We start from the raw sequence: 13,955 nt of genomic DNA, 5'->3' as shown, positions 1-13,955 counted from the left end.
GCCAAAAAAATCATTAAAGAAAGTACAGTTCCACATGCTTGTATTAGTCAAGGCTACATTGGCAGGATGAAAGGTATTTGGCGTGAGCAGCGTTCTTATGTAAACGTTCTCCATGGGCGAACTGACAGAGAATGCCACAGGGAGTTAGTGGAAGCCATTAGGGACAAGCGTCCTGATCTGGAATATGCCATCATTCTCCACGACAACGCAACACCGCATAAAGCAGCATGTCTACAGGAGCTACTCAACGGCTGGGCATAGGAGGTACTAGAGCACCCACCATACTCACCTCGCATGTCCCCGTGTGATTTCGACCTCATTCATACCCAAAGTTAAGGAAGAACTGCGCGGTTTGAGAGGACATTGCCATCGCGATGAAGCCTGGGATGTCCCAACTTAAAACCTGATGAGGCGGATGATATTGGACCCCTCCCCCAGATCGCTGGCAGCGTGTTGTGGACGCCTTAGGGGACTATTTTGAGGGTTCATAGAGTGTTTTGTGTGCGCCTCTTTTGTTTTTTGTACTGACAATGTAGCCTTGTGACTAATACACGCATGTAGAACGGTACTTTTTTAAAATTATTTTTTAGCACTTCCCTACCAACCTCTCATGCACATGACCACAGCAGTGTTCATACATTGTTTAGTTCCGTACAGCGCTCGCTTCCATTTTCATATTTCAAATTTTTGAACTGGTCCTGCATTCTTGCAAAAGAAAGAAAAAAAAAAGAAAAATGTTGCCATGACTTTTGTCCCAACCCTCGTAAAGTTATGTGTGCGGTCGAAATGTTGAAATTTTGTTACACTCACATGTACACAATAGTACATAGACCTGCAATCTCTGAGTTCACCCCCCGCCGAAATAACTACAAAATGTATGCATGCATCATGCATGAAAAAATACGCAGATTTCTTTGACTTAACAAAGCACGTTTGGTATGCTTTTCGGTAAGCATAAACAAAAAGATTGGTTGCCTTTACTAAAGTTGAAAATTTTGTCCAAATTTCTTGGAAACTAAACAAATGTGCAATTTTACTTAAAAGAATTGGTTAAGATGAACAGTAATTTGATTGTTACCAGAGAGTATTCTTTGGTTAATCCAACCATTTTTTTTTATATATAAGCAGAATGTACCACTTGAGAACTTAGCTGCTAATAACTTTCGAAGAGACAAATTGGAATGTGGTAGTTGAAATATCAGAAAAATCAAGTAATCAAGGCCTAAATGTATTCTTTCGACTTACAGTTTTAAGAAAACGAACATATAAAATCAATTCCGACTAATAATAATTATACGACCAGTTAAATAAACGTGATAGAATCCAAACATAAAAGCGGCAAATATCTTTTTGGATCTCACATTTACTTCGCATTGACCCTCGTTGATCATAGAATACTTCAGGGGCGGCTTAAGACCCGATTTGGAAAACAACAGATATCTAACCTACTTACGTGTGAAGCAAGGGAAGGATTTTGTCCACCTTTGGGCTGTTAAATGCGTAAATTATCTTGATATGTTGATGCTATAGATGTGAGACTTTTGAGGAGTATCAACGTGGCTATTGAAGTGCCATCCTATTAGTCAACAATGCAGGAGCAGTGTAGCCGATTAGGGGGCGAGAGGGGCAGTTGCCCCCCACTATGCTAAATCTTATCTACGAGGGAAAGTAAACTATATTTGCCCCCCCCCCCCAAGTTTTGGCACCTTGCCCTCCTAGTTTTGGAATCCAATCACCGCAGGAGGAAATTTTCATTCTCGCTCCCACTGACTGCAAATATCTGCTTCCCTTCCCTTAACTCACAATTCAACAGGCAACATACACGCCCGATATCCACTAATAGCAGGGTGCGAAATCACTGCTATTTGGTGGTGCGGAAGGAGCAGACGGATGCACCCCCACACACACACTATATATATGTATAATGTCATTAAATATGTGTCAATTATTAAATAATCAAATTATATTATAAAATATACAATATATTATATCCGCTGTCCATTTAAAATTTGATTGCAAATTGAAGATTTTAATACACTACTAATGCTATGAACATGAACAATGATTTGTGTGACTAAGGAGGGAGAGGAAAATATAAAAAAAAAATTAAGAAGATAATAGTTTTCTACATGAAATTCACATCTAAATGCTATTACGTGTTTTATTAACATATTTATATACTTTTCGGTAGCTAACAAAAGGCTATGAGAAATGGAGAAGAAATAACAAGTCGGACTAATTTCTGTGTTCTGGGATTGCTGTGTTCAGTGTTTTTATAGATGAAGCTTTTTGTTGATCGTTCTTTGTGTATGTTTTCGATATTATTCCAGTAAAGAATATTGGACTCTCAACTAAATGTTTATGTTTGTTGTTAGAACAAAAACTTTTACCCCCCGGAAATGTTTGGTGGGGGTAAATTTCAGGACAAGATCGTGGTTGGTGGTGGGGGAATTCCCCCTGTCCCCCCAGGATATCGCACACTCACTAATAGTTATATTAGTTTTACACACTAGTTTTACAGTTTATTACATTTTCCCAAAATATGTCAAAATCTCAACTCATTCTAATCATCTTGGAAAGAAGTATTTTCTTTAACATTCTCCTTCTTTCTTTTCAGATAGTTCTGGCAACATGGTATTGTTTGTGATAATTTTCATCATAGCGCACGCTACACAGACTATGCAGAAACTTACTTTACATCCCGAAGAAAATTACATGAAAATTTACAGTTTAAGTTCATTAATTAGCAAAGTGCTTGATATATACATCAGCAGTGAAATCTGCGTCATTCTCTTGGAGGATACTAATTTCCTTCAACCTGCTTTCCACAAGATTTCTGAAAATATTCCATTAATGCACATTGTTTCAAATCAACCTGACAGGGATAGTTACGTAAAAATACTGGATGCATTCGATAAGGATTGCAACACAATTATTCTTAATTGCAAAGATACTATAACAAGAACTACTGCTCTAGTTAAAGCGTTGAAAAATACTCAACGAAGACGTGCAAGAAAATGTATAATCGTGGAGCATTCACAAAACAACATTTCAGAAACACTCGATGATAAGTTTTTACAATTGTTTCCTTCAACGCTGTTCGTGACGGAAACACCATCATCTAGTGTAGTTGCTTACAAACTTTTAACAAGCAAAATAGGGTTCAACTTACAACATGATGACTTTTATGTAATAGACATTTGGGAAAACCATACTTTTCTAAAAAGTAACAACCTATTTCCTGATAAGTTGCATGACCTACAAGGTACCAGAGTGAAGCTCGCATTCATAGAATACAGCTCGTATTCTATTATTCTAGAAGGGTCCTATGAAGGAACAGATTATAGAATCATAGCTGAAGTGGGAAGGAGATACAACATAACTTGGGATACTGTACTTGTTGACGGAGGATATGGACTTATAACAGGCAACGGAACAGGTTTATTAGGCTCAATCATAAGCGGAGAGTTCCATTTTGCCACTCCAGCTGTGTATAGCATCGACTTCAACTATGAAAAGGTCTATCTGTCTGAACCTCATATGGAATCTGGCATTTCATTCCTTACGCCGAAACCCAAAGCTAAAAATCTAATTTGGGAGGTATTTAATCCATTCTGCTATGACTTGTGGATCACCATAATTGCATACACCTTCTCAGTGTCCTTGATTTTACGAACGTTTTCAGTAGTTTATTCAAATGTTTTCCCTTCTTACCGAGGAAAGAGGCCGTACTCTAAATGGGTTTACTCCCTTCTACACTCCATCAGCTTACTCACAAACGTTGGGGTTAAAACTCCTGCATTGTCACCTCAGCGACACGTACTGACTTGGCATTCACTGTTGTGCATTGTGCTGATAAGTGCTTATAGCTGTAATCTCGTTTCATATCTAACAATTCCAATTTTCCAAAAACCAATCAACACAGTTGAAGACTTAGCCGATTCGAAACTGCAATGGGGAATTGACGACATGAGTTGGGTGGAATATTTCATCCATGCCACTGATACGGATCTTGTGAGACTGAAAGATAGGTATGAATACTTTACAAACACAAAAGAACTTAGTAGACTTGCTGGAGAGGGTAAAATGGCAGTTCTTGTCGAGAGGCTAAATACAGGACAATTCTGTTCGGCCGATTTTCTTGACAGAAACTCGCTCTCGAATCTTTACTTAATGAAAGAAAGTGCAGTGTCGGTTTATATGAGTATGATGATGGAGAAGGGTTCTCCGTTTGTGGGAAAGGTGAGTTCAGTTACAAGATGGCTTCGCGACTCAGGAATTCTTCCTCAGTGGGAGAGAGAAGTTATTAGAAAATTCAGAGACAAAAGGTTTTTGCTGCCATTAACGTATGAGCGTGACATTCATCTTCGTCCGCTAAGTTTCGATGATATTGATGGAGCATTCTGCATATTAGCGTTGTTAACTTTATTATCACTGATTACATTTGTCGGAGAGTTCATAGCGTTCAAATTACACTTGATACAGAAAAAGCGCAAAAGAAGTATTGAGTATGGTACTTCGGATCGCAAGGCTCCGAGATACTATGTACAACAATCAGTGCTGTTTTCGGAGAGGGTCCGCTCAATTGACGGGCCCCGGCGGGCAGCGCCACGCTCTACACAGGTTGGGAAATTATAGATTTGACGGTGTAGCGATCACGTCATCGCTTTGTAATCAAGTGGTCCCGAGTTCGGGGCCAGGTGGAGGCACATAGTGTTGTTCGGATTCAACTTTAAGCTACAGGTTCTTTCCCGTGCATAAAGTGGAATTGAAAAAAAAGGAATGTCGGAACTACTATAGAAGAACTACAGAAGACAGGCGAAATAACACGAGCCAATTGGGTGGCTCCACGAACGGGAAAACATTCTTATATATACTCTGTCCCAGGAGTCTGTGGAGCATGCGCAAGTAAGACTCTAGAGGGCTCGACCAATGAACGCGTGAGAGGGGAAGTGAATAAAGTAAATGCATGGAGCGGGCAACGGGGCTGCGGCTACCAGCAGTTTGCAGCGGCACGAACTGCTTTGCTCCTCCCACTCGCTTTCTCCCCTTCTCTCTACCGTTATGCACGGGTTGCTCCACAGACTACTGGGACGAAATATAGAAACCTGTATTGGTCCTTTTCTATATTGATGTTTGTGTACGTTCAATATTATTTTTTGTTTAGTGAAAGTAACACTTTTTTAATGCAATTTCCAATGTAATCTGAAGTAGGGCTGGCCTACGTGACTGTGAAAGCCAGCTTGCAGAAGGCGGTTAGTTTCAATATCTTGTACGTACCTTCAAACCTGTGAGGGTGGAAAATTCCAGTTTACTGTTCTGTTTTTGAATCGCCTATATAAAGGGGCCCGACTGAACAACGGGATTGGCATTTTCTTACCAGATTTTTTTGGCAATAGGGGAGACCTTGGAAGGTTCTCTCGGTGCTGGTAGAGTGGCTGGACTAGTCATATGCCTAGCGGTCACAGATCAACCATTTGATTTCATCGAAATTCATAGATAAGTCCACGCATTTTTTTTTGATTCGTTTTGTGACAAGCCAACGCTTAGTTTCCGGTAAACATTTGTTATTATACTTAGAGAAACGTCGTATACGAGGGAATTAAGGGACGCGTTTAATTTCAAGTATATGCCTATCCGTTGGTAAAAAGCCAAGTACCTTGTTGCACGAGATTATTAGTTTAAATTTGTAGAATCGACACTGTCAACGGGTCAGATTTTTATTTAATCTGGGATTAAAGGGACAGTGACAGGGTGGAAAAAGCATCATCACAGTTTTGTTTCATATAATTTCCAGATTAGCGCATAAATAGTTGTAATTTCGAAAAAAAAAGTTTAGTCTCTTTTTGCGAGGCAATTTTAATTATAAACAAGAAGGGGAAGGAATTAGAGAAACCTGTTATGTATGCAAGTGACAAGCTTGATACATTTTTGAACTAGTACTGCTGGTCTAGGCCAGCGTACGAACCTCTCGTGTGTATATATATATATGTATATATATATATTTATTTATTTCAGAAAATTATTTCAGTGTTTCAATTAAAGACGATCAAGTCATTTTTTATGTGGTGGTTATTTTTTATGTAATTCTTTGTATATATTTAATCAACAAAATAAATAGATAGTCTTGTTCTATATTTCTAAACTGAAAGTCTGAGCTATCATTCAAAGATTAATGAACCGAGTTTTCCCCTAATATCCATGGTAAAGAATATGGTAGTTATTCAATGTCGCTTGATTCGATTGAACCGTTTTTGTTAGTTATTGAAAGTGTAATGCATCTTATTTGCCTGGGGAAGTAACGAAATCAAGTAATAGGTCGAGCCAAGGCAGGTTACTCTCTCCTGAAGAGCAAGTAAAGTATAACAAACCTCAGGGTTGGAGGGCGTTGTTAGTTGCATAATTTGTTTTCCAACGAAACAATCAAAGGGTACCAGTACTGCTGGTTCGGGGTACTTTAGTGGGCGATAGCTAAGCTTTATCACGCAACGATGAGTTTGCTTCCTTGAAGCATATACGAGCTTCTTAATTCATAGAAATAAATTCAATTCCATTTGTTGTCGGTAAAAGTGTGCTGTCGTTGGCCCATTCCTACGAATTTGATAATAGAATCGACTTCTTTCGATGTTTAAGGATTTAACAATATTTGTATATTCGCATTAAACTGATTTCGTCAGCGTTTTCATCTATATTTACACAAGTGTTAATCAGTTGAAAGGTCGTTTTTATTATCTCCTATCACAATTCTTAATTGTGTCTGTGGAGTCTGACCAATATTTAAAACGAAATCCAATTTCTTCTACCAGATTTTATAGAATTTAATGAAGCACTTCTTACTTCCTTGTGTACTTTATTATTCCTAAACAATAATGACACGTGGAATAATGAAAAACTTTGTACTGATATTAGACAGTATACAACGTTTGGTTCATTAATAATGATGTCAACAACAGATGATCAGATTAACTATATGAAAATCCGGCTTTCCCTCAAACCATAATTTAATTTTAAGCAGCTGGCAGTAACTGGTGAGTAGAGTACCTGGAGCCAGGAGCTAGGCGAATTAACGGTGGAGTGGCAGATACCACACCTCCCCATTAGACTCAAAATCTACCGCAACTGGTAGGAGTATTTTGCTTATAGACAGTTAGTATATTGGCATTTATGGTTTCAATACTTTTTCGTTAATCCGTGGTATCTTGTGCATGGGCATATTGTAACACTTTCATTTCAATTTCGTGGCTCAATACTGCATGGAAAGATACCACACGTCAATAACGTCTAAAAGCATAGAATTAAAGGAAGGATCGATGACATACATACGTTCTGTAGCAAACATAGTATTAACAGCTAAACAAGATGTGTTCGAAGATAACCTCATAATTCACTCCATTCATATTTTGCGATTTTCAAATGTTATGAAGGTGTCAGGTCTCTACGATCTAAGAACTTTAGACTTTAGCCCCCAAATATATCATAATATGACCTAAAAACTGAAAATCTAAAATATTGCTAAAATTTACACATCGTGTACCACACACTCATACAGGGTGTGGGAAAAAAGTAGAAGAAGAGTTGGAGATATTAGGTATCATAAAATCAAGTAACTTCTCCTTATAAACATTACTTAGAAAGGTCTTGGTAAGAGCTGAAAATCTAACTTGCATGTGTGCAACCCAACACAGCAGACGAATCTCTCTGACGTAACTTCCAGGGATGTCCCCAGAATTTTTCCCAGGGAGGGGCATACAAGGTAATTTTTTCCAGGTGGAGAACGAAGCATATTCTCCCCCATATTATTGTTGTCCCCTCAAAATACACTCATTCAGCCTGTAGTTAACATATCCCTACAAAACCTTTCTAATAATTAGCGTAAGTTACTGTGGCTGAAATGGGAATTTTAGGTTAACATTCATTTTCCAAGGTGTGCCCTCCTTCTGGACCCCATGGAGAGACGACTTGAAAACAACATCGTGGGGAGTCTTGCCTGAGCAAAACCCAAAAGAATCATGACCTTGCGATGTTATAAGAAGACAGCATATTTACAAACTCACCAAGAAAAAGAACTTCAAATTAATGCGGACCGAAATTCAACACTGTTGAATCCAAAAATGTATCAACTGTGTTTGGAATGTCATGTAATAAAAAGAGAAGTGCGACAGATGATGAAATCGACGAACCAACAAATGCAAACATCATCTGTTTGGCTCCTTGTGTCGAACATTCAAAGTATAATACTACAACAATTTATTTATTTTGAAATGTTAGTACAACTGCAAAACGAGCCTGTAATACGGTGGCAAATCCCTTGCTGGAAAGACAATAAAGGTAATGGCTCTTGCAACAAAGTGAAAAACGTTGTTTCAAAATTAAATTATTTACATATTAAAACTAATGCAGGGATCAACTCCTTATTAAGAAATAAAACCAAATTATCCATATTTATGCCAAATTCAGTCTTGTACGAATAGTGACAGTGTTGTACGTATAGTGTTCTCAGAATGCACAATGACAAAACACAAGACAACACAAAACCCCGCAGAGGAACATTCTCGAACAGCTTCAGTAACCAAATATGTTTAGTGCTCGACACAGGATCTCTCTACCGAAGGTTCCGGATTCCAGTTTTAGATTTAGATTTATTTTCTTTTTGTGCGAGCCATAGGCTGTACGCACTACATATTTTTTTATTTTTCTACACTATTTTGTTACATTTAGTTTTCGTTTAAGCTGTCTCTTACTTTGTCCCCTATATACACATTCTTCCCCTCCCTCGGCAGTTCATCTTCCAGTCTTTCTCCACACTTCTCTTTTCCTGCACTCTCACCAAAACACGCATACATTTTGCTTTACACACACTTACACTATAAAGATGGCTCGTCTGGAGCATGATCACTCATTTCGTTGCCTTCTCTAATAGCTTTCCCCCGCCGTTCTCTTACTTCCCCCAGGTATTTCCCCACTTGCTGCCCCGCTCTCTTTATCTTTATTCTGTCGTCTACCACTTCTATCATCTCCCTACCTGTTAAGTTTTTTATCCATTTGTCCCTTAGGTCACGTGTAGAAGGGCAGTTCAGTAGGATATGCTTGTCCGTCTCCTCCCCCTCGCACAAAGGACATATCGTTTCCCCTGCTTCGTTTCTCTTTCTTAGTTGTTTCCATCCCCCTAATCTGAACCATGCCAGCGCGCCTCTTTAATTTTTTCCCACCACCTGGATATATTTCGCTTTCCCCCATTCTCTTACTCTTAACTGTTCCCTGATTGAGGCCTTTGTTTGGCAGTCTGCTATTATTTCTTGTCTGTCTATGTCGAGTATCCTGTCCCTGATTTGATTTTCTGTTGAGATTAGGCATGGACAGAGACGCCACTGCATCATCCTCGTGGTTGCGATTCTGTTCTGTTGAATACGCATCCAGTGCTATATTGCAGGTCTTTGAAATTCTGAGATATATCCGAAATGAAGTCCCACCCATACAGACACATTTCACTTAAAAATATACAAGATGGGTTTCGAAATAGAAAATATGCTATCAACGTCATCTCATGAAAACACACGAGCTGTCTCAAATGGCATTTTGAAAGAACGTGATGTTCATTTTGAGTGCAAAGCGTACCCGGTGGTACCTCGAAATTTTCAAAAGATAAGAAGGGTTGAGTGGCTTCGCCTTAAGAAAAGCTGAGGATTTTTTTTTATTTGTTCAACGGTTTTCCAATGGTTGCTCAAAAGTTTTTTTCTTCAAAGTGTAACATTTTATTATTTCCAAAAGTTGAATGATGACATTTTGAAAATTCATGGTGTGTCCCTAGAAAAAGAGGGGAGGGGTAACCTTTAGAATTTTACATATGAAGGGAGTCGAGTGAGTAACCTTGGGTTTTTCAATTTGTTGCTGGAAACATTTTTGTGTGTGTGTGGAACACTGATACGGTCCAGGTATTAAGCGTATGGTTAGAAGGTTTGGCCTTCACGGCTAAAAGAAGATAAACTGTAAACAGATGTATTCTGTGAGTAATTCTTTCTGTAGCATGATTTAATGTACTTGAATGTTCCGGACATAACGTCCAGTTTCTATTAAATATGTTGATTGTTCACCGTGTGGTTTTATGTTGTGCAACTTATCCTGCATTACCATGTCCTCCAATCGAACCTATCAAATACTGTATTCGAACGGGTAGTGGCTAAGGTTACCAGATCGCTGTAAGGGAAATGTAGGACATGCTGTCCCAAAATGTAAGACATTAAGTCAAAATGTAGGACACAACACATTCTCAATAAATAATACATATTTCTATAGAACACGTTAGAAAGTAGTTGAAAAATGACACTTTTCAGTTTTTTAAAAAATGAATTCTCAATGAATTTTTAAATGTAAGATTTCAAAACTTGTAATCATACTAATCAATGCACCTCTTACTAGTTGATTTAAGTGGTACTTCTCAGAGGAGACAACTTTTATCAAAATTTCAGGTTTAGCCAAACTATATTTATGTTAGAAAATCAAGAAGACTTAGGTGGGCAGGCCATGTGGCACGAATGAGAGAGGAAAGAGGAGTTTACAGGATTCTTGTTGAGAAACCTGATGGTAAGAGACCTGTAGGAAGGCCAAAACGAAGATGGAGGGACAACGTTGAGATGGACCTAAAGGAAATCGGTAGGGATGGAAAAAGAGTATATAGATCTTGCTCAAGATAGGGAAAGATGGAAGGCCTGTATTGCTGCAGCCATGAACCTTCGGGTTTAAGAAGGCTAGAGAGTTAGTTATATTTATGTTAGAGTGGACAGTCAAACTCCTTGAAATTATAGGGACCAATACCAAACATTTTACAGACTTTATGAAAAAAAAATTCTCGTGAGTCTGTTGTGTTGATTGTAATGAAAGAACTCTCTCAACATTTGAATTATGACCTGTAATGGCAAACAAATATTCAGCAATTACCGGAATTTAAAATGGTTCCAGATGTTTCATCTTGGGCAGTTTTTAGTTCAATAACAGGGTATCTACCAAAATAATACTTCCAGAAATCTTGACTTTTTCTGGACTATTCTAGACCCCTACTTAGGTAAAGTTGGAAATTAGTAATTAAGAAAATAAATATTTATTTAATGAAAATCCGTACCACAGGGCCAGTTAAGGTGAAAACTGAAGCTGAATAAAGGTCCCGGGTTCGATCCTCGGCCGGTTCAAATCCGGGAACATTTCTAAATTTGGAAGCGGCCTCGGCGCCCACCCAGCGTCGAATAACATGGGTACCTGGGGGAAACCCTAGGGGGGTAAAGGCGGTCAGGGGCGTGATGCTGATCACATCACCCCCACTCACGACCGGATCAAGAAAGTGTGGGGCGTTACCCCTACACCCCCTATACGCCTTCATGGCGTGGTGCTATGCACAGGGGAACACTTTACCTTTACCTTTTATTAGATCTGCTATCTCGTATTAATGCATCCTGAACTGTGTTTGGCAGACAAGCGAGTATTTGGCGTCTGAACTCACAGCCAGTATAGTCTTATGTGGGGCTTGTGTCGGTTGTCCCTATATGTTTGTGACTATCCATTCATCCATCTTATCTTACCACCATTCATCCACATCTTCGCGATTAGCCAAAGGGACAGAAAAAAAAGTGAAGTAAAATAAACTAAATCAACCAATCAATAGCAAAAATTCTTGACCACAAGTGTTCGGCAAAATTAAACTTTTTGTCGCTCCCATGAACCAAATTAGGTGATTCTTATAGATTTCGAGCTCCTGAGTTCGAATCCGCAACCCGTTTTTCTCCAAGACGTACCAGTTTTGAGGGAGGGGGTGGGGGTGGGTTTCAATTACCACGCAAAGGTGCTATTCTCCCCCCATATAAAATTGCATGCTATCATCAGAATTTCAATATAAAACAAGCAGATACAACTACATAAAGAGTAAAAGTTCAACATTTGCATGTCAATTGGTGTTCCTGCTCCTCTTGTAATTTGTACAGGGTGTCTCGCGTGTCGCATTCCAACAGAAGTCGGCCAACATATTCACACTCCATTTCCCACTGTAGCGCCTCTCCATGGTAGCTATTTGTTGATGAAACCTTTCACCGTGTCCATCGGAGACCTCACCCAAGCTGTACTGTTGAGGGAAGAAGTCCAAGTGACAATGCAGGAAATGTAACTTGAGGGACATATTAAATCCCATGGTACGAAATGAAGTAATTAACCTGCCCACAATGTCTTTGTAATTAGGTGGCTTATGATTCCCGAGATAATTCTTCAGTGATGTAGTCAAATTTCAGTTGTTCCATAAGCGACGGAATGTCACTGCAATACACCAAATCACCATCCTTTGTAAAATGAGGAACTAGGCTGACCTCTCTTTTTCTGTACATCGATATATTCACATCTCGGTCAAGTAGATTCCATTGTTGAAGTCGTGATTCAAGCAACAGGGCCTTGGTCTTCGGAAGGTTTAAGTCTCTGATCAGATCATTCAGTTCTTCCTGACTTATCACATGTGGTTCCTTAGTGTCAGACACTGGGGCGTAATTGGGATCTGAATGCGTACTCGAAGATTGTGCAACATCCTGACAAGTCGCAGGTTCTTCGTCGGATGAAACACTGCTCAGTGTGTATGAGTCTGGTGGTACGGGTACAGGCAGAACATCATCATGTGGGAGAGGTCTCCTCGCGGAATCCAAGTCAGGATACTGTATTTTATGCTTCGTGCCTTTTCAGAAACCTGTAATATTGGTCAGGCAGAAATAACAGTCTGCAACATGATCCCGGGGCTCGCGCCAAACCATAGGTACAGCGAATGGTATCGATTTATGTGTACCTTTCAACCATCCTTTTAGAGAACGCGCACACGAGTTACAACTTTGTTTGGGAGCCCAATCGCGATGCTGGTCGCCGACTTTACACCCAAAGTACAGGTGGTACGCTGTCTTTAGGAACGGTGACAATGCCCTACTTTGCTCCTTGAAGACCACTTCCCCACATATGTAGCAGAATGAATCTACCGAGTTTTTGCAAGTTCGTGGCATGTTGGTTTAACACAAATGTCAATATTTCACGCAGAAATATTTTTCCTTAACGATATAAACAGACACAGAGTAACGCGACTCTCTTACACCACGATCACCTCGGAAGTAAAATATCTGCTTCATGGGACAACGAGGTGGATGTCTTGGCACCTTTTTCCAGCCACATCCTGTTTGTCGTCTAAACAAGGGGGTGCTAACGAATGACCACAAGTTGATTACGAATCCTTTTACCTTGAAGGAAGCCGAGGTGACAGTGTAGGAAGAGTGTAACGAAAATAAAACGTTGAACTCCAATGTACACAAATAAGCCTGTCACACATAGTTAAAAATTGTAAGATACCATTCATTTTAGAGCCAGTCACTTATGGCTCATGGGACATCGTGAAAATATTTCTTCCAGTAGTAATGTTAAAATGCAATATTATTCACAATTTTGTTTTGACATTTATCTGAAATTCTCAAAAAAATGTGTGTTGTGGCAGAATTCACTGTTTTTTTTTGAGTGGGTGGGGTGTATTTGGAATTTTCTTCTATTTCGGGAGGGGGGTTGGGGGGCAGGGGAAAGAATGTTCCTAGGATATAGTAACAATTCTTGGATTGAGGTAAAAATACACAATTATGCATTCCAAGCATAAAAAGTACAATTTCATTACAAAAATACAATTTTTCGGTAATTTTTTATGGAAAATGCCCCCTAAAAAAAAAACCTTACGTGCTGGAACTTTTTCAATGCGATATTCGTAATCAGCGACTCGAAATCTATAAGGTACACCCTTTCATCCTCGTGGGAGGATTTTCATGCCGATCAGTGTAATGTATTGCCTTTTTATTGACTTCTTGACCTACTTGTTGATTTTTACTTTTTCTTGACTTCCATGACTTTCTTGACTGGCAAACACCCTGAATAACTTTGTTCTCTATACCCCTGCTTTACAATCA

At 39.2% G+C, this 13,955-nt stretch overlaps 1 protein-coding gene across 1 annotated transcript; it reads left to right on the top strand.

Annotated features, from left to right (window-relative positions):
* The first annotated feature begins 227 nt into the window (after nucleotides 1–227).
* LOC145986971 (uncharacterized) lies at nucleotides 228–12,738 on the top strand. Its single transcript, XM_083121434.1, has 3 exons — nucleotides 228–264; nucleotides 2,618–4,242; nucleotides 12,709–12,738. The coding sequence occupies exons 1-3, from the start codon at nucleotides 228–230 to the stop codon at nucleotides 12,736–12,738; spliced, it is 1,692 nt and encodes a 563-aa protein (XP_082977560.1).
* The last annotated feature ends 1,217 nt before the right edge of the window (nucleotides 12,739–13,955 follow it).

This window comes from Lepisma saccharinum, chromosome 4 (assembly GCF_977018435.1).
Source record: "Lepisma saccharinum chromosome 4, izLepSacc3.1, whole genome shotgun sequence".
Lineage (NCBI taxonomy): Eukaryota > Metazoa > Arthropoda > Insecta > Zygentoma > Lepismatidae > Lepisma > Lepisma saccharinum.
Note: the sequence above shows the minus strand (reverse complement) of the source record. Positions and strands in the feature narration are given on the sequence as shown.